Below are 19,442 nucleotides of genomic sequence, written 5' to 3' on the forward strand. Positions count from 1 at the left end.
TACGATTGCTGGCGTCCTCAGTCGGGTTCCAGCCCTGAATCTTCTCCGGGTTTGTATGCAGCCACGGGGCGAACCGATCAACCGAAGCCTTTTTCAACTAATTATAAGCGACATACCGAAGCCAATATTAAATGATGACATGAACGGGCACTACATCGACGGAACTTCGATGATGACGATAGCATAAATGAGAGAGAAAGAGAGAGAGAGTCTCGCAAGGTACGGCCATACCGTACAAACGAGAAAACAAGCCTGCGTGATTCTTCCGTGGCAGCTCGTAGGAGTACTGTGTCTATCTCATCATCTGGCTCGCATATATGCGCTGCAAGTCCCGTCCGTCATCAGTCAATCACCCTGGCTCTCGTTGCCAGGCAACGCCTGCATCGTCGAAAGACGCAACGTTCCAGCAGGAAAGCGAAGTTAGTTAGCTCGGAAACATCTCAAGGTCGCCAGCGGCCCTCATGCAAATAAGTTGTCTCCCCGCGTGCCCTGGTATGCGTTGTGGCAGGTAACTGACCGGGGGAGAATAATACGTTCTCGTAAGTGGAATTTATCAAATCAGGTAACGGAGGTACTGCATCGAAAGGGACAGAAGTTTGTGCCCATGTCAACTAGAGCGTGAAATAGGCAATTCAATCTATGACGGACGATACCCTACTCCTGCAATGTCCGTTTCCTAGAGCACGGGAGCAATCAGTGGGCGGGGCAAGAACCTAAAAAAAAGGACACCTCGTTAGCGTTACTGCTCGTTAAAATAAAATGCCCAAAGCAACCTCCATAGTTTGTGACGTCATAAGGAATGGCCGGAAACGCATCGTACGGAAAGGCGATAGCGTACGGTACAATAACACTCTCTGATGTAATATCCAGTTACACCGTTTTATTCCCGATAAAAAAAAAAGGAAGGACTAGCAAGACATCACACACCTAACAAGTCTCGATTGGTCACAGCGCAAAAACGGAACTGCGAGGTGTGTTTTTCAAAGAAAAGAAGGTACAGGTCGATCCGATACAAGAGCTTTCCTGCTCCAGACCAAGTTTCCGCGCGTGTTTATCTGGTCGTGAATCGCGGATTGCCGTCTTGAGCAGTTCCCTCCCCCTCGTCCATATACGGCGAGAGGGTGTGATGTAGTTGTGACCATTTCTCGCAATTGCGAACAGCCGTCGTTTCTTTTTATCTGCGCTGACGGTGCGCATGAAGATAATAATAGCAGACTGGTATTGAAGGGGTTCTGACGCTTTAATAGTATCTGGTTCATTGAGTCGTACACACATTGTACCACACGGCAGAGTATACACCGCGTGGGCAGTATTACAAAAACAAGACGAAAGGTTTTTCTGCGTGTCGTAGTCGGCGAGATATACAAGCTCTCGAATACACTTGGATGTCCAGCTCTGACGTGAGCGCAGAAATGGTTTAGGGGAGAGGCTAGAAGATAAGCTGGGAGAGAGAGAGAAATTGAGGAAAGCGAACGATGCCCTCTCCCAAAGCCCGGGAGCCGCCATGATATGGCCCTTGAACGCCGCTCCGCCTCGGCATTCCTGGTGTTTAATCCAATCCAATCCAAGCCAATCCAATCCAAGTCGTACACTTGTTGTGGGTTCCATGTGTGAAGTGCCTTTGTTTTACGTGCTAGCAATAATCGGGTGTGCTCGGGTTGCTTCGTATTCCACATAAAACGGATGGTGTACCGTTATGATACGGTTACTGTGGGATAACAATAGGGCTACCGTACGTCTCATGGCGGCTCCATTGTTGCTACCTTAGTTTACGGGTATTATGAGAGTTCCCTATACGGGACGTCAGAGAGCTGCTTGTTCTCGTAACAGCGTGACCTCCCAAGCAACCGCAAAACTATACCAGATTCCTACCGTGATGCCACTGCCGGATGAGTACCAGCATTTTGCCTACTGAAGTCGGCCCAGGACGCACACTATACTCCCTCACACTGTCTCCAATTGCTTCCTGCAGTCCTTTATCCATCTGTCCACCTCTGTACACTGCCGCTCGTTGTGAAAAAAAAAAAAAAAGTTCAAATTTGAAGTAAGCACAAGAGTATTCGCAGCGTGCACGTAAGTGATCCACCGTTCCGGTGCGTGTCACCTTGTGGTCCGTGAACTGAAGCCCTCGAGGCGTGCACAGCTCATGTAGTATATATATATAGAAGCTCATAAGTGGCCAGTGCCAAATATCCCCCCTCAAGGCAAGATTCTCTCTCTCTCTTTCGATCTCTTCGAAACTCGTAAATTCTGAGCCCGCACGGAACCTCTTCTTTTGTATATATACTGTCGAGGTGGGGGGAGAGAGCGTTGCAGCGGTTTTGCTTTGATTCCGATTCTGGGAAACGCCAGCCTCTGACAATTGCATAAGCTCTTCTTTTCTTCTTCTTTGCAGCTCTCTTTCTTTCTCTCTCACACACATATATATATATATATGTAGGGAGAGAGGGCTCGTAAAACGGTGCCTGCTCCAGGCTGTATCGAATGGTTACGGGGATTCGAAGTATACGCCCTCGGCCTGTGTCGTCCAGAATAGTTTTTGGCAAAGAGCTGTCTTTTACTAACGTATGGCGAAATTATTTATTTGTTTTTGGAATGGCAGCTTGGAGTTCTAATTAAATTGGGAGCGTGTTATTTCTTTTTTTTCTCTCTATCTCTTTGCCTTCTTCTTTCTTTTTTTTTTATATTCTCTATCACGATTGTTGTGAGTCGAAGAGGTCAGCGTGGCTACTTCTCCGTTTCCTGCGTTTGTTTCGTCAGCACCTCCGGCCATTTGAATCCAGGTTCTGTTGATCTTAAAGCCTTCTTGATGTATTTTTTTTATCACCAGAAATACGCGAGTAAAAAAGAGAAAAGAAAAATGAACCCGACACTTTTTTTACGTTCCATGGCAGGGAGTTCATGAAGACGTCCTGCGTTGCATTTGTTCGAGCGAAGTTAACGAACTTGAGCTGTTGCGAATGAGATGGCTAGAGTGTTCTATAGCTTCGACAACGCCGACAGTGATATTGCCGTCTGCTTGTCTGAAAAGGCAGCAAACTTGAGCGAACAAAAATGAAGGAGGACACCGACGTTTTCTCGGGCTACGCGTTTCCATCGTCAAAAATTAGTTCAATGTGACTCGAAGCCACACCGTTGCGTCACCGACCAGCATGGACCCTATTGAACTGCACGCAGACGAAAAAGATATACAGGTGTATCCTAAAGTAGACATTCACGCACACGGGGGCTTTAGAGAGAGAGAGAGAGAGAGAGAGAGAGAGGCATATAAGTCGAATGGAGAAGTACTAGCTCACAAAGCGATGGCAGTCAGTTCCAGGCTCGCCCTGCCTGTATAAACTTTCAAGAGCAATGCCTTCTGCTTTCGGTGTGGTGAAGAGAGTTTGCCTACTTTTTATCATATTTTGTTGGGCCGGGCGCTTCGCTTTATTGCGGCATACGGAGGGATTTGTTGACTTTAGCTCTTGACCCTGAAAAAACGCGTCGACCCTCCCGCGCGATTGGAAAAGTTTGTTCGCCGATGTTTCTCTTTACCGGGAACCTGGCCGGCGTTTTGTTTCGTTTTCGTGCGAGACAGGTTTTTTTTTCTTCTTTTTCTTTTTTTACAGACGGCGACGTGTGAGTTCATTTTGCCTGTATCGGCGTTTGCAGTAGCATGTCCGGGTGTTTTGCACACATTGGGCCTCGGAAGTGTCGTCTGCCTCGAAAAAGGAAGTGTCGTCTGCTTCGAAAAATGAAGTGTCGTCTGCTTGGAAAAATGAAGTGTCGTCTGCCTGCGTATATACTCATTTCTGCGAGACACACGCCTGCCTCTAACTCACTTTTGAAACCATAGACAGTAGACACTACACCAGCACCACGCGAAACACATGTGCATGTCGTGCGCTCTTCTGGTATATACCACTTGGAACGCTAACCTTTTTACTAACCCCTTAACTATACGGATCTATACTCCTCGTGACGTATCTCTTTCGTGCATACCACAGCCTGGCATCCCGAGAGGCACAAGTGCCATCGACGACAGATCACATAAGTGATATATAGGCAATCAAACAAACACTAAACACACAAATTGACACGACCTACTCAAATTCGGGCCGCAATATGTCTGGTGTTACTTCTACAAACGACGCACATACTTACATACTTCGCACCTTTCTGTCCAAAACTATTTCCCTACTCTCTGCCCTATACCGATGTTTAAAACGCGCGAATGACAGGCAGTCAACGCTCGTCATTTATGCAGTACTAAAAACATAGATACTATATCATTATGCAACTACCACGCAAAGCTTCGGCGATGTCAACCGAGGGAAGCGATTGGTGCCCGCGGGCTACGCACCTGCGCATGCCTTCCCTCCTTTCCCAAGTGGAGAGGGTGAAGCGAGGGCAGAGTTCGCTGGATGTTTTAACACCGGCGCGAAATTGCCGTCGTTTCGCGCTTTCCCAGTTTTTCGCTAATTGGCAAAGCGTCAATCGACGGTTTTCTTTTTCCTTTTCTTAATGTTTCGTTTTGGGTTGAGAGCTCTTGGACAGTTGAGAAATTATTGACGCGCCAAGTCGGAAAAGGAATGCGTACATTTACGAGTGGGAGACGTACCACTGTAAATATTCCTTCGGAGATTGACAGGGCGATATATTTGCGGAGTTAATTGCTCCTATAGGAGTTATTACTGTTCGTGTAGGTCACATGACGCCTATATAGGAGCACCGGGTAGAAGAAATCGCAAAATGAAATCACGCGCATCGTAATGACTGGGAGTTCAGATTTAAATGTATATTGTGAGTCCACCTACACTTGTGTGCCTACATACTGCAGGTGTCGCATCTATCGCATCTCCATCTGACCACTTCTATACGTCGCTCATGGCAACAGTTGCCTCGCGGCGCAAAACACGGAATTTGAAAGAGATGTCGGCACACTTCCTCATGAGCGAAGTCGTCCCAGTACAAGCATGCTAACCCTCCCATTACATCCTGCTTTCCTCTCTCATAGCTATTTTTTTTATTTATTTATTTATAATACTTCTGGCGATTGCCATAGAAGGAGGGGCAAATACACAAATACACACGTCCAATATTAGTGCAATTGCAATGGAAATGGAAAAGAAATGTTAAAGGAGAAGAAAGCACAAAAAAGGCGAAACCAGTCACACATCCTGACCTGTCAAGTAATCAAAAAAGGCTGCATTAAATGAAGACAAAGTGTCACATGCTATGACCTCTGTTGGAAGAGAATTCCAATGACGGATACAAAGAGGAAAAAAAGAGTGCTTAAAACAGTTTGTTCTAAATCTAAACTGTTCTATATACTTAGTGTGCTTAAAACGCGCTCTGCGCTGAGCAAATGTGATGTAATAATCCCGTCGGATACATGTTTGATTATAGGGGCTTCGCGGCGCTCATTCGGAATTAATAGTAATACCGATGATACACACACACACACGAATGAATCACTTTACTATTAACGAAAGCGCTCAATCCCGTACAGAGTGGCCATGGGACACACATAGGCTGTGATGTTTCGTATGTGTCTCTTGCGGTGTTGTGAACTGCAGCGCATCCGACGTACACGGAGGAGGTAGAGACAATGTGTCAAGGGTTGAAAGGGCCAATGACGGACGACTCCTGTAAAGGCTACAGAGACAAAGGGCTCCGACAACAATGGACCTCCTTCATCACAGTGCCATCTCTCCTCTAACACATTGTTACACGCGCACATAAAGGGATACAATTTATTTACGTTACCCGCAACGTTAATGAGGCAAAAATCGAAAGCGCAATAAAGAAGAGAGATAGAAGATTGACACAATAAAGTATGCAAATAAAAACAGGTTACAAAACAGACCATGTTACAAACGCTATGTTACGTGCAGGTGACGCTTTTTTGAACTATATGAAGTATCTATAATGTTTGACTTTAAGTGCTTTTTCCTACAGTCCCAGAGAGCGACTATAGGGTTGACCTCGATGACTTGTGATCCCTGCATGACCATAGGATGATGCATAGTGAAGGGCGCTAGTCAACAGTGCAAGGATAAACAGGGATGAAACCCTGATTTTGGGAGGGCTTAAAGGAGTACAGAAGGCCATCCAAAAAATTTTCAGATTAAGACATCTGATGAAAGTGTGTGTGTCATTATACCGAATAGCGCGAAAGGTTTTGATGTGTGCAATTTGTTTCCCAGAAAAAAACTCACATAAACATAGTTCCGCGCGTTCACCCTTAACTCGCCACTCCAGCTATAACGAGGATGAGGAGGTATGATGGCACGTCACCGATGACGGCATAAGGGGACTCGTTCTGGTTTGCCGGTCAGTGGGGGTCAGCGCCTTGTCCCTTTGCCGCCGTAAACCTGTTTTGGAAGTTTTCCCGGAGAATTGGGGATAGAAGGAGCGGCCGAAGCATTACCGAGCAAGGAGAAAGGCTTTATCAGAACCCCGAACAGCCGAGTAGCAGACGACAGCGGAGTAGCAGACAACATTTCTCTAGGCCAATCGGCGAGCGTTCTCCTTATAGCGTCAGCGCGAGGTTCCAGGCAGATCACAGGCTGGTGCTGCTCTTCACCACCGTTGCGCACGGTGGCTTTTTGCGGCGTATTTTAAATTCAATTTCTGAGATAATTATGACGCTGTGGTGTAAATTACTTCGCATGGTGCACCTTACTGGCCTACTTAACAGTTTTATAGGAAGAAAACTGGGTGTTAAAAATGACTTCTGTGCTACTTTAAACCACAGCCTTGGGTTAGTCACACGCTTTCCGCTGCTGCTGCTGCGTTTTCTGTCACCATCCAATGTATGTGTATGGTGTGTGTGTTCTATGTAATGAGACCGTAGTACCAGTACCGTCGGGACGTACCTATACAGGGTGTGTGTAGATAAACTCCAGTGGCACTCAGGTACGTGTGCAAATGCCACTGGAGTTTATCTGCATACACGCTGTATTTACCGACCCGAACTCACTTCTTAAGAAAGTCTGTGGGGAATTTTTGTTCGCAGGGTTCTCGTAAACCTCACAAAATTTATACACAAAACATGTACAGGCGTGTTCCTCTCAAGTTTATCAAGGGAATGACACATTTTGAAGGCCTGAAGCGGCCCACTGATTTTTGGCGAATTAAAGTTTGTCAAATTTTTAATACGTGGGTGTCTGTGGGAGATACAACAAAATCGCTTCTCTCGGCACGCACGATTGCGGTATATGGGCCAAACTGGTGTTATTCCCTACAGTAACAGTCTAGGAATTGATTGCAATCAACAAATTCGACAAACTTACTGCAGTTGTCCAGATCCCTGCGAATGGAAAATAACGGTTTTGTCGTCTGCTAGCATGTTCTGCACGCTGGCGCCGATTACAACACTTTGTTAGAGCGCGGGAGGAAAGCAAAACAGGAAATAATTTTCATTCCAGGAATTCCAGGAAATAATTTTCCGACGGGCCACCATTGATACCAACGTTCTTTTATATAAAAGCAGAGTTGTAAGCAAAATGGCACGTTACCTTCTGTATTCGTGCAAATAAAATAAAAAGTATATATAAATGCTTGAGGCTGAGTTCACTAGCCTGAGGCTCCTACTTCACGCCTCGCTGTATGTCCGTCGGATGTAGTCCCCGAGTTTACCTGGATGTTAGTATTTTCCTATTGTTGGTCAGACACAGGATTTACAGATGTCCTCTCTTATTTTCAATATCGATGTGCCGTATCTTCAGCAGAAGAGGAGTTGTAAGGGCAATGAAACAACAACAATAAAAACAAATAAATCGTGACTGACATGGGGGTGATTCACCGCTGGAGAGCAGTACGTACTTCACGCGAGACTATATAGATGTGAGATATATGAGAAGGAAATTAAATGTGCTACGTACAAGACGTTTTGAAACAATGAATGCAAAGGCCTATACAGCTTTTATATATTGTCAATAAACATCTCCTCTCATATTAACCTCTTTGAAGTGGGGTAGGGTCCTGTGGATGCCACGGGGAAACATACCATGTCATCATCACTTTTTCATCATTTATTGTTGTTGTTGTTGCAAAGATGCAGGGGACAATTGTAAAACAATAGTGTCTGACTACAATACAATAAATGTCTGACCCACAATAGAAAAATACTATAGCATCCCGACCCGGTACAGCGAACGATATCGCTTTTATGTTCCACATTGAATGGTGTGCAGATTCTGTTGCCCATTAACATATATATATATATATATATATATATAAAGAAAAGCCTACGTCTTCCAATTTGAACAAATCGGGAGGGCGAATGGTATAACACTCGGTCGGCTGTGGTATGTTTCATCGGCTATCCGCACCCACATCCCTGTATTTTTGGGCGTGCAAGAGCCTGCGGGACCATTTTTCCGCCCACGCATCCAGGGACCATTTTTCCCGGGAACATTTTTTCCTATACACCCCTGCCGATATTACTCTTTGCGCGTTTTTCTTTTCACCGTATACCTCCAATCAGCGCCAATCGCTGAAATCCGAGTATAATGCCGGACAGGCGTACCTGCATTGCAGCGCGCAAGTTCGATGCAGTTTGCTGATGCAAGGGAGAAAGGGCCATCTGTCAATCATTCGCGTGCTCATTCTATCGACTTTGAAATGACAACGGACCCTTCAATATGGAGAAGGAACAACAACTCTCTCTTTCCCAACCATTCAGCGGCGTCTCTTGCGCAACGCGTGCTTGTCTGTGAAACAATACCGTGTATCGTGCAAGACCCTTCGGGACACCGCGCGCAGAAGGAAAGCCTTCTGGTATAGAGGTTCGCGTGAATACTTTTTATTCTGCTTTAGCGCCGCGAAACAACCGTGGCTGTACGCGGCATACATAGATGAAGAGAGGACACCGGGAAGAAGACAGGGCCGACTTCAGGGGGCACTGTGCCGGCCGACATCCGTGTCGGAAGCCCGCCGGAAGGACCCAGCTCAGCCGATGGAATGATTCTCCCAGGTTTTCATGGCATCACCTTGGAGCTACCACTCGACGAGCGAAATGCTGTACCTACTGGGCGATGGCAATGGTGCTTCGCGGTGACAGGACGGAGTAAAAACGTACGATATAAGCTACGGCAGGCTTGCTTCGGCGTTTGGCCCTCACGGCTACACTCTTAAAAAAAAAAAAGGGGGTGTACTTTACCTCCTTTTTCTTGCCACGTATATCATGCACTCCCTTTTGGAGAGTACAATTACTCTTAAAACGGAATCACCTCACTCCCTCAACGGAGTAACATTACTCCCTTACTCCCTACCGGAGAGTAATATCACTCTCCGGTAGGGAGTTTGAACGTAACCCCACCTCCTAAAGGGAGTGAGGAGACTCCTTTTTGAGAGTAATTGCACTCTCCAAAAAGGAGTGATATACGTGGCAAGAAAACGGAGTTAAAGTACACCCTCTTTTTAAGAGTGTATAGCCTCTATGCATGAAAAGAGAATGAACCTGGGAAAGAGACGAAAGTATAGTCTGGTTGACCTGGGGCTCGATTCATTGAATTGACGACTCCTTATTTCCTTGGGGCCCCTGTTCTAAAACTCTTCATTTTTCGAACATAGCGTCAGTACCCAAAATATATTCGCTATATATACATAGTGCGCTTGCTCTCGCACGGCGCGAGATGTCGTGAGAGAGCCACAGAAAAGAAGAAACGCACACGGTATACTGCCACGTAAATTCAGCAAAGATACTTGGGACGAGAACTCGTGTTTTTAAGATTAAATGAATTTCGTACAGAAAATGAACACTGAGGATGTGGTTACCGATTAATGGTGCCGCAAGCTCCAAGTGCCTGCGTTTTGGATTACGGTTGGGGAGACTCTATATATTCTAAAACTCTCTCACGTATAGTCTTCGTTTGCGTATATATACGCCGTATATACGTCCCGTTTAATTACGTACGCTAAAATTGCGGCCCCTATTCCGAAACTTCTCGTTAACCGCGATTTAATTTCATTTTCTGGCAGTGTCGACGAAACGCTAACGTAATACGCAAAAATAAATTAACAAATAAATTATAGCGGTATAAAGCCTCAACAAATACTCTGGTTCCGACACCTCAACAGCGGAAGACAGACTTTAACAGCGAATAACAGATAGAAATCAGAATCAATCACAGCGCTTTCGTGACGATGGGAGAGCGCAGTATATACGGGACCGTCATGTTCTTGTATACACCTTTTGTGAGGTTGTTTCCGAGTGAAGAGAAAATTGGAGGCTGTCTTTAGCGGGTAACCGTAATTACCAGGTGTAGCATCACGCAGTGCCCCGCCTTTTTTGCTCCTCTCACCATGCCACGCGTCCCTATATACACGCATGATATATAAACGAAAAAGACCCGTATGTAGCCTCTCGTTTTATTACTGTTTTAGACTCCATTATCATCATCATCATCATTGTAAACGTGTAGATACAAAAAAAACAACAAAAAAATGGATGAAGACATGGAGCAACGAAATGTGGCAGTGAAATCATCGGCTAGGTGCTGTTGATGGCAGTCCTTGGATTATGACGTCATATTTTTTTCTATGCCAATTTGTATTTTCCTTCTTTTATTTTTGAGCTCTTAAGGTATTTATCTGTCGTTATCTTATATTCTCTGTCTGTATCCTTTCGGAGTTCGCTGTTCGTGCTGTTTCTTATTTTATGTTACGTAACAACAAATAAATCGTGACTATATGACCTGGGGTGATTCACCACTGGAGAGCAGTACACTACCCCATTACTACTATTATGTTTGCGTATGATCCGCTAGACTATACGAGAATTAGGGTATATAGTGAGTGCCTTTACCCTTCTCTAATGCTAATGTCTCCATGTTTACATCTCCATACTATAGAGGCAACTGAAAGATCCACTTCGCGCAAATTATCAAGCGCAGCATGTTTAAAAACACTGAACTACAACATCCGAGGACCATGCTGATGATGTGGGTGGATTCATGAAATAGCCTGCGTTAGTGTACGCCCTACAAGAAAGGCCGCAAACGAATTCCATAGCGGCTATACCCATCATCAGCCTCGCCCACAGAAATGCAAGGTCACGTGTACCGTACATTAGCCAATGAAAATGAAGCCGACAGATCACGTAGGGGACTCAGGTGCGGATCGCCCTTTAGATATTACGTGTGGCAGAAGAGAAAATGATGTAGAGAGGAGGTGAAATGCCCGGCAGCGACCAGACGGCAGAGCCCATTCTTTACAAACACACGCCCTTGTATAGCGTTCACGATGGCCAATACTTGCCCCGCAGAAAAGAAAGGAATAAAGTGATGTTTTGGTATCGTCACTGCGAGAGTTGTCGGAACATAATCTGGGATCTTTGTGTGTTCGTGATATTTTGATGTAATCCAAACATTCAAACGTCCTTACGGCGTGTTGTGCTCGTAAGTGTTTATTGTCTTGTTTGAGGCATGTCTTAAACTGGGTACAAAATATATGTGAGGTGATGTGATAGAGGAAGAAAAAAATAGGGATTTAAGTCACGACAAAGTCAGACTGGCTACCGCAGACCACTTATCCGCAGTTATTTGGGAAAAAAATGGGGAGAAAACCCAGTATAGTTGGGGGCGGAAGACAAACATCCCGAACTAGTGCATGGGAACATTTGTCACAAACCGGGGACCAGAATTATACGTCTTTGAATCGTATGGCCGCTCTTGCTTCCATACAGGTATTTCTCCAAGTAATAGACCGAGTAACGAATTATTTAAGGAACGTGCAGTCGAAATTTGTCTTAGACGATGTCTCAGTTCATCAGTTTGACGTCTGAGATTTCCTTTAATCGGATCTTTACGAACATTCTCGGATTTTTTTCGCGTGCTTTAATCGGATCGCCTCGTATTCACCGCGTCCTTTCTTCGGGTAATAAAATTGATTTGACATGAAAAAGAAGAAAGGAGATGTTAGTCCCAAGCCAGTCGGGACTGGCTACTACGGGACGCGTTATTCGGGGCTCGTTATATCTAAAACAAATGAAGACGTGAAAGGAGGGCGGGGAAAAGAAAAGAAGGGAAACTAATACAAATCTAATAATAATAAAATTGACTTTTGGAAATACTACCAGTATTCCTCCCAGCCACAGGTTGCAGATAAATGACGAAAAACATTTTTGAATTTCGCCGTCATTACGAAACGAAATTTTAGCCCTCACATCGTTTCGGGGTGGTCAAACGATTTTCCCACACTGACGAAATAGTTGCCCTTAGCAACGGGAACCACAACAACTAACCACAAGGAGCGTCTCCCATACAACTTCCCCGACGATGGGTTTCCGTTTCAGTCCGGCATTGCTACGTGCTTCACTATAAGAATAATGCGAGCGCATATCGAACCATAAAATATCAGAATCTAATACTGTAGGGATTCATACCGCAATTGCTGCGGTGAATCACCTCGTCCCATGCATCGTCATTCCTGTAGTTGTTGTTGTTATTATTATTGTTGTTGTTGTTGTTGCAGAAGGCAAGGCAGTGTGTTTTATTTCGCAGCTATATATACAAAAATTTGTTTCAACGTGAAGAATCGTCTCACTTCACGCGTGTGGCTCGTAATCACCTCATCCCATCGTCATTTATGTATAGCTGTTGTTGTTGTTGTTGTTGTGGCTCGTAAAAATCACAGAGCGAGCCTTCCTCAAGTTTTATTGACCTGATCTTCGTGCCTGATAAAGTGATAATACAGAGCGGCAATGCCGAGAACATTGGACATTGAGTATTTTTATTTTATTTTATTTTTCTCTCGCTATCTAAACGAATCTCGCTATATCTGTTAGGCATTGCACCTTGTGGTACAAAAATGGCATACGTTTCTAAAGAGGGGCGTGCTGCAACATTACGCAACAGCGGTGAAATTGTGGGCTTGTTTGTCTATTGAAACCTCAATTGAATATTTGTGCTTCCAAAGTTTTCCTAGAAGAGACAAGCGCGTTAGAAGCATCATAAAACCACTCAGTTTTTTTTTTTCTTTTTTCTCTCCTTCCTTTTCTTTTTCGTTTTTCGTTTTTCCTTTTTTTGAAATAGCAAGCCGGCTCTTTGCCTGTCTAACCTTTCCTCTCTTAATAAACATATACCCCCCCCCCCCCACGCAGCAGCAGCACTTGAACGATGAAAAAAAAAGAAGAAAAGTGAGTATATAATAAAAATTTAAAGTTTTTTTTTTATTATCATTAGGAACAACCATCATAAATGACACACGATTTGATTTCCTCAATATCTAAACCTGATTGTAACGTCTTGACACGCTGTGCCCTCGAACACTCGAATTATTGCCCCCGAAGTGCTCAACTTGTAAAAACGCAGTAAATAAAGTTTTTTTAAAAAAAGATCAGTGAATACGGGGAAGCGTTTGTATACTGCTGTTGTATTCACGTAAATATCGGAACTGAACTATATTAGTGAGGTTGGGCTCAAAACCTGAATCATCACTAGAGGCCTGTTGCATTTGTGAATATATAGAATGACATATACTTATTTTGTTTAGCTATAGACATATGTTATTGTGCCGTGCAGCTTTTCATGCACACCTTTCAAGTGTAAATGCCAACAACAGTTTTATTTTGATCATTATGACTGGGGTGTAAATGTCTTGACCTATATGACACACACCTTTTTCCTGTATGTTCTACACCATACATAAATAAGGGCCCAGTTTGGGCCCTCAAGGTAAATAAATGAAATGAACTGAAATAAATATAAGGGTGTTCCTGAAATACTGTTTAAATGGCGTATTTTACATAAAGCAGGTGTTTATTTGCAGAACGATCCATTTTCACGCTGAAACGTGCAGAAAATTTACTGCAACACGGTCTTTTTCTGGTGTTACCATATAGGTGCGGTACCATACCTGGCGTGCTCACATATCCCATATATCTCACATATCCCATACGCCATATGTGGCGTGCGCACAAGCTGGAGAAATCAATGCACACATGCACATTTTGCGCATTTCATGTGTACTTTTGTTCTCGGCAACGCAGGGAAACATCCCACATCATCATCATCGTCATCCATTCATCTGTGTTGTTGTTGTTCTCGGCGCCAGTTTATGCTTTGAGCAAGAGAAGAGATACGAGGTAAGCGCCACCTCGACGGGACAGGTATCAAAGGAGTGAAAATCGTGACACTAACACTACCTAATCTAATTGGAAAAAATCTAACTAACTAAGCCCGGCTATATACTCATCTTATCTACACTCTCCAGCGGTCCTAAGCGTCAGATAAGGCAATCTGCCAAAATCCTGGAAAGTTTGTTTGCGGTCTCTCTTTATCATATACAGTATATGTCTCATGAAGGGCTCATAGAAGCTCGCTTGCGAAAATTAGATCAACATGTGCATGCACATTTAGGTTGAGGAGCGTGTTGCATCATCTTTATGCAAACCGGGAGCAGCGGCATTTTTCGTCATCCGTTGTTTTTTGTGTTATAATCACAAATACCGGCATGCCTACGATGTCTGTAACTAAAAGAAGAAAATAAACTAAGGATAGGGCACGACTACAAATCCTTCATCCAACCTTGTTTTGCTTGCTTGGTTCGCTATTTAAAAAAATAGACATTTAAACGAACGACCCACCTCAAGCGGAACAATATTGTTTTGACTTGGGCGTTCAAGGCCGATTCTAAATTGAACCCGATTGGAAAGGACGCCTTTATTATTCATTGCTGCCTGGCAATTGACGTCCAATGTTGTCCTATACAAGGTTTAATCTGTTTAATCTGCTTAGTCTGATGGCTCGATGCTCAGCTATATAGGGGCAACTCAAGCACTTAATCCTCCTGACATCCCCAACATTCGTACCATGAACTATCTGTAAGATATGGGTACATCCTTGATTTCGTAATCCTGAGCATCCATTGCGTCTACAATGATCATTTTAAAATGTTACGTCAAGATACGTATCTACAGATATCTTGTCGTTTTACAAGTACATAGGGCTTAAAACTACCGGATCAATAGATATAATCGCATGAAATCGAATCGATAAACTTGTTCGGAATTAACGCAATGCGTTGAGTTGTATACCATCTGTTCCCTCCAATGATCAGTTGTTGCAAAGCTTGCACTTTTTCGAAGTTGAAGATGTGTGTATAATCGCGTGAGTAGTTTCTTATAAACTAAATATATATATATATTTTTTCCGCCACATTCAGTGAAGGATTTCGCGCACAGAAGCAAGTAGTCTTACATAAACAGTGATGAGAACACGTATACATGGTACCTCATATTCTCATCACCTCATCATAAGTATGTTGGATAGTTGAACAGATCTCCTCAAACAACATTCCTATTTACTGTCAAAATAATGTTGGTTCTTAAAGAGAGGGCTGAACGGTGGTTTGCATATACTGGTGACTACTTCGGTGAATATTCCCGTGATCTATGGGCCTTATACTATCTTATATATTATATACTATGGACCTTATATATCTATCTGCCTTATACGACGCCTCGCCAACAGGCCTCCTGACCGTCAAAAAGTGTTTGCCTGGCCCTCGAACGAAGTAAACGACTGTTTACCCCTCAAAACTAAAAAGGGTAACGGTAGTACCCCCCTTGGGGAAAGGGGGCGTGTATTCCCCGAGCGAGGTCCCCTCGAGAGGGTATATACAGTAAACAGCTTCCGTTGTTGACAGCGGCCTTGTTTCTGTGAACATGGTCTTAAATCACGTCGTAGCCAGGTTGACTAAATAGCGGTTGAAAGCTAAAGGTCACTCGGAGGATGGAAGGACATCGTTTCTTAGCTGTTGTCTGTCTGTAAACTGTGTTGACTGATAAATATCTGTCGAAGCATGTCACATAAATGCGGCGTATTATGTGTATATGACAAGTTTGATGTGTTTTCTTTCTCTCTCTCTCTCTCTCTCTACGATACCTCGGGGAGAGCAAAAAAATTCTGAAAAGCGGGAAAATGTGGAGGCTTCTAGAAAATACAACGAAGATGTCGCAGTTTAAGTTTCATTTAAGAAAAATGTATTATACTGGCCAGTTACCGTCGTGTTATTTCATTTATATCGAATGTGTATTTGTACGTATACACTCTCAGAAAAAAAAAAAAAAACGAGTATATAAGAACATGGCCCGCTGCCTGCATTCTCATAAAAACTTTAGCCATCTCCAACACATGACTTTGCTATCTGAAAAGGAAACGCAAGATGCGTTTTTTAAATATTTTTTATATTGCTATTGTACCATGTCCAATAGCAAAAATGGGAGGGTGGGTCCCCTTTTGCGGGACACACAGACAAAAAAATGCAATTTTATTATGTCACTTATGATTAAGGCATACTGTACGCTGCTCTTATAAGCTACATGATGCAATACTTGCATTTTCTATTTATAGACAATGTCCTACAAACGCGTGTGCGCTCTCCTATACGTGGTGCTAAGTGCGTGGATTTCATATTGCAAGCTGTCCCGCTGAACTGACACTCATCAGCTATATACTTGGAACGAGGGGCTTGTTGTGCAGACCATGTTTCATCTACATGGGTTGGTAGTGAGCACAGGTAACGATCAGAGATAACAAACACCGCATATATACCATCGTGTCTAGCGCCCTGGCGGAAGCGACATGCTGAACTACGGAAGCGTGTATGTCTTACCTGTATGCGTCCGCTTGTGGATTTTGAGATTCTCCGATCTTGCAAACACCTTTCCACAGCCTGGAAAAGGGCACGGAAAGGGTTTTTCCCCCGTATGCACGCGTATGTGGTTCACCAGCTTGTACTTTGCTTTGAAGGGTCGCCCGTTCCGCGCACAGTCCTGCCAGAAGCAGGCGTGGTTGGTGCACTCCGGTCCACCCACATGTTCCACCGTCAGATGCGTCACGATCTCGTGCATCGAACCGAACGTCTTCCCGCACGGTTTCCGCGGACTCAGATGCGCCAAGGGATGATGTAGAGGAGACGCCGGCTCGATCCACAAACAGGTGAGCTCTTGTTTCACTGGTGCCTGTCGCATGTACCTGAAGAAGGCTCCGTGCGGATGGCCGCCCATGGCCGGAGCCGCGTACACGGGCTCGGGCCTCGGCTGCGGCGTGCCGTATACATCCGTAAGAGGTAGCCGCGCCGGGTACAGATCGGCCGGCGGATGGTGCGGCACGAACATGCCGCCATCATGGGGAAGGTCTCGTCGCAGCAGGAAATCCCTGGTGACGTAACCCGGGTGGGGGTGCATGCCGAAGCCGTTGTTGGAGAAGTGGTGCGACGCGGGGGGCTCGACGGGGTGCTTGAGGGGCTCGACGCTGTGAAACGGAGACACGACGTCCTGCTCGAAGGAGAAGGCGTCGAGCCGCCCCGCCGCGCCGCGAGGCTTCCCCAGGCTCCCGGGCTCCATCATCATGCTCACCCGCGCATCGCCCCAGTCGGGAATAAACCGGCCTCTATTGCCGACTGCGCCACGATTGTGGGCACCGTCTCCGTCCGCACACTCCACCCCGGTCGTCGCCCATTGGAGCGAGGAAATCCAGGCGGCGCATCTATCTCCGCCCGTCAGGGGGCGCCGCCTATTTTGAAAGCAGAAAGCGACGCATTCGAGCCACTTTCCCTTTTTTTCCGGATGCGTCGAATATCGTCTCGCCGGAAATTGCGTTGCAACCCCCGCGGCGAAGAGTAGTGAGTGAGACGCTGGCAATTATGGCTCGTTTGGAGAGTTAGGAAGTTGACTTGGTTGGGCAAGAGAATATATTCTCAATGTTGCGCTACTCCTTGGGCGCAGTATGGGGAAGACGTCTGACCCAGTTATATTGGCTCGCGCTTTTATGGGAGCCACAAGTGCGGAGGTGGATATATTGTTAGAATGAGCGATATGCTATAAGTGAAACAGTTTGATGGGAAAGGATATAGATCGGATGGGCAAAAACTGAAATTGCAATAACGATTCACGGTAACATCTCATCACGGCCCAAGTCTCATTACGACCAATGTCTCCTTACGGACGAAAGTCTCATGACGGCCAATAATCCTTTAATCACCAAGTATCTCATGACGGCCAAAATCCTGCGCTGTAGAATGTTTGCGTATTAAATGGGTACCCGTCCGTTTGTTTAAATTTCGTTGTAACTTTGTTGTTTTTTGGGGCGAACATTCGCAGTTATGAGCGATATAAGTTCCTACTTGCGACCCCTGAAAGTCACTTTGCAAAGTGAGCGTGAGGAGTTTGTAAAGCTGTATTCCCCGCAATGTAACTAAGCGACGTGGAGAAGCCACACTTACAAACATGTACCGGCCATGTCGATTGGTGGTATAGGAGATCTGTTCTGAGGTCGTGTGATGCAGTTGATTTCTTAAACACACCTCATACTCACCGGCAGGTTATTTGCTGCTGCGGCTCATTGACGACGAGGCCTAAGTAAGATAACCCTCGCCGTTTCAAGACTGTGCTATGAACATATTTTATTACGATACCAATATACGTACTACACCTTCAACACTGCTACACACATTGCCCTGGTGATTATAAATATGAAAATAATACAATTTTCCAATAGAACAGATCCCAAGCTAATTTTCAGGAGCCGGAAGGTGTGTGTTCCAATCCCATTGCCTGTAACATTTCCTTTTATCTCTTTTCTTGCTATTAAACATATATACCCCACCACCGCCGGTGCTTTCTCACAGCCTGGCGTTCTGTACGTAAGGCCAGTTTGAAGACATCGACTGACCTTGATATTAGAGTTCGATTATAGCATTCGACTGTAAGTTGCGTACAGATATCGCACGCAACGTTTCCTCCAACAGAACTTCACCGCATAGCACGCTCCTTAGCCAGCCATCATCTCGAATGACGTCGTTATCTCCCATGATTTGCTGAAAAAGGGAGGTGTACGCCTTATTTCTTGTTTTGTGACATCTATGTACTGCATAATTGTCACGAAAAAAAGGCGTACGCCTCCCGTTTTCGACAAATCGGGGGAAGAAAAGACGATGTCATTCGGTATGAATACTGTATGGCTTTCAACAATCTTAAAAATGTGTGTGCGCGGGGGGGTGGGGGGGGTAATGGCAGGGTCGGCACGCAGTTGTTGGCCACACAGAAGTGGGCGTCGTCACGGCTATAGCAAAAGAAAAAAAGAAAGGAGGACGGGGTGGAGAGGCGTAGAGGGTGCATGAGTTCGTCGGGGAGAGCAAAGTATTAGATGGATCTTAAAAATGTACTACTTCACCATATAGCACGCTCCTAGCCGACCATCATTCCGAGTGACATCGTTCTTTCCCCTTGATTTGCTGAAAACGGAAGGCGTGCGCCATTTTTGTGGCATTATATGCCGTTCACAATTGCCACAAAAATGGCGTACGCCCCCGTTTTCATCAAAATAAGGGAGAGTACGTTGTCAATCGGGATGATGGTTGGCTAGGGCGTGCTACGACTATGCGGTGAAGCTACGTATGTTTTTTGAGTGTAAGAGCGTGCTATGCGGTGAAGTTTAGTTTTTTTTAGA

The 19,442-nt window shown here is 44.9% G+C and overlaps 2 protein-coding genes across 2 annotated transcripts in view; one reads left to right on the top strand and one right to left on the bottom strand.

The window, feature by feature from the left end:
- Positions 1-17,456, bottom strand: part of LOC135367323 (zinc finger protein ZIC 4-like) — a 45,672-nt gene extending 28,216 nt beyond the window's left edge. Inside the window, exon 1 of the mRNA XM_064600538.1 lies at positions 16,606-17,456. Within this exon, the coding sequence (XP_064456608.1) occupies positions 16,606-17,344 (739 nt within the window). The 5' untranslated portion in view covers positions 17,345-17,456. The remainder of the gene's footprint in view (positions 1-16,605) is intronic.
- Positions 1-19,442, top strand: part of LOC135367324 (nanos homolog 3-like) — an 81,962-nt gene that overhangs the window by 19,084 nt on the left and 43,436 nt on the right. The window lies entirely within an intron of this gene.

The sequence above is a fragment of the Ornithodoros turicata genome, chromosome 8, assembly GCF_037126465.1.
Source record: "Ornithodoros turicata isolate Travis chromosome 8, ASM3712646v1, whole genome shotgun sequence".
Lineage (NCBI taxonomy): Eukaryota > Metazoa > Arthropoda > Arachnida > Ixodida > Argasidae > Ornithodoros > Ornithodoros turicata.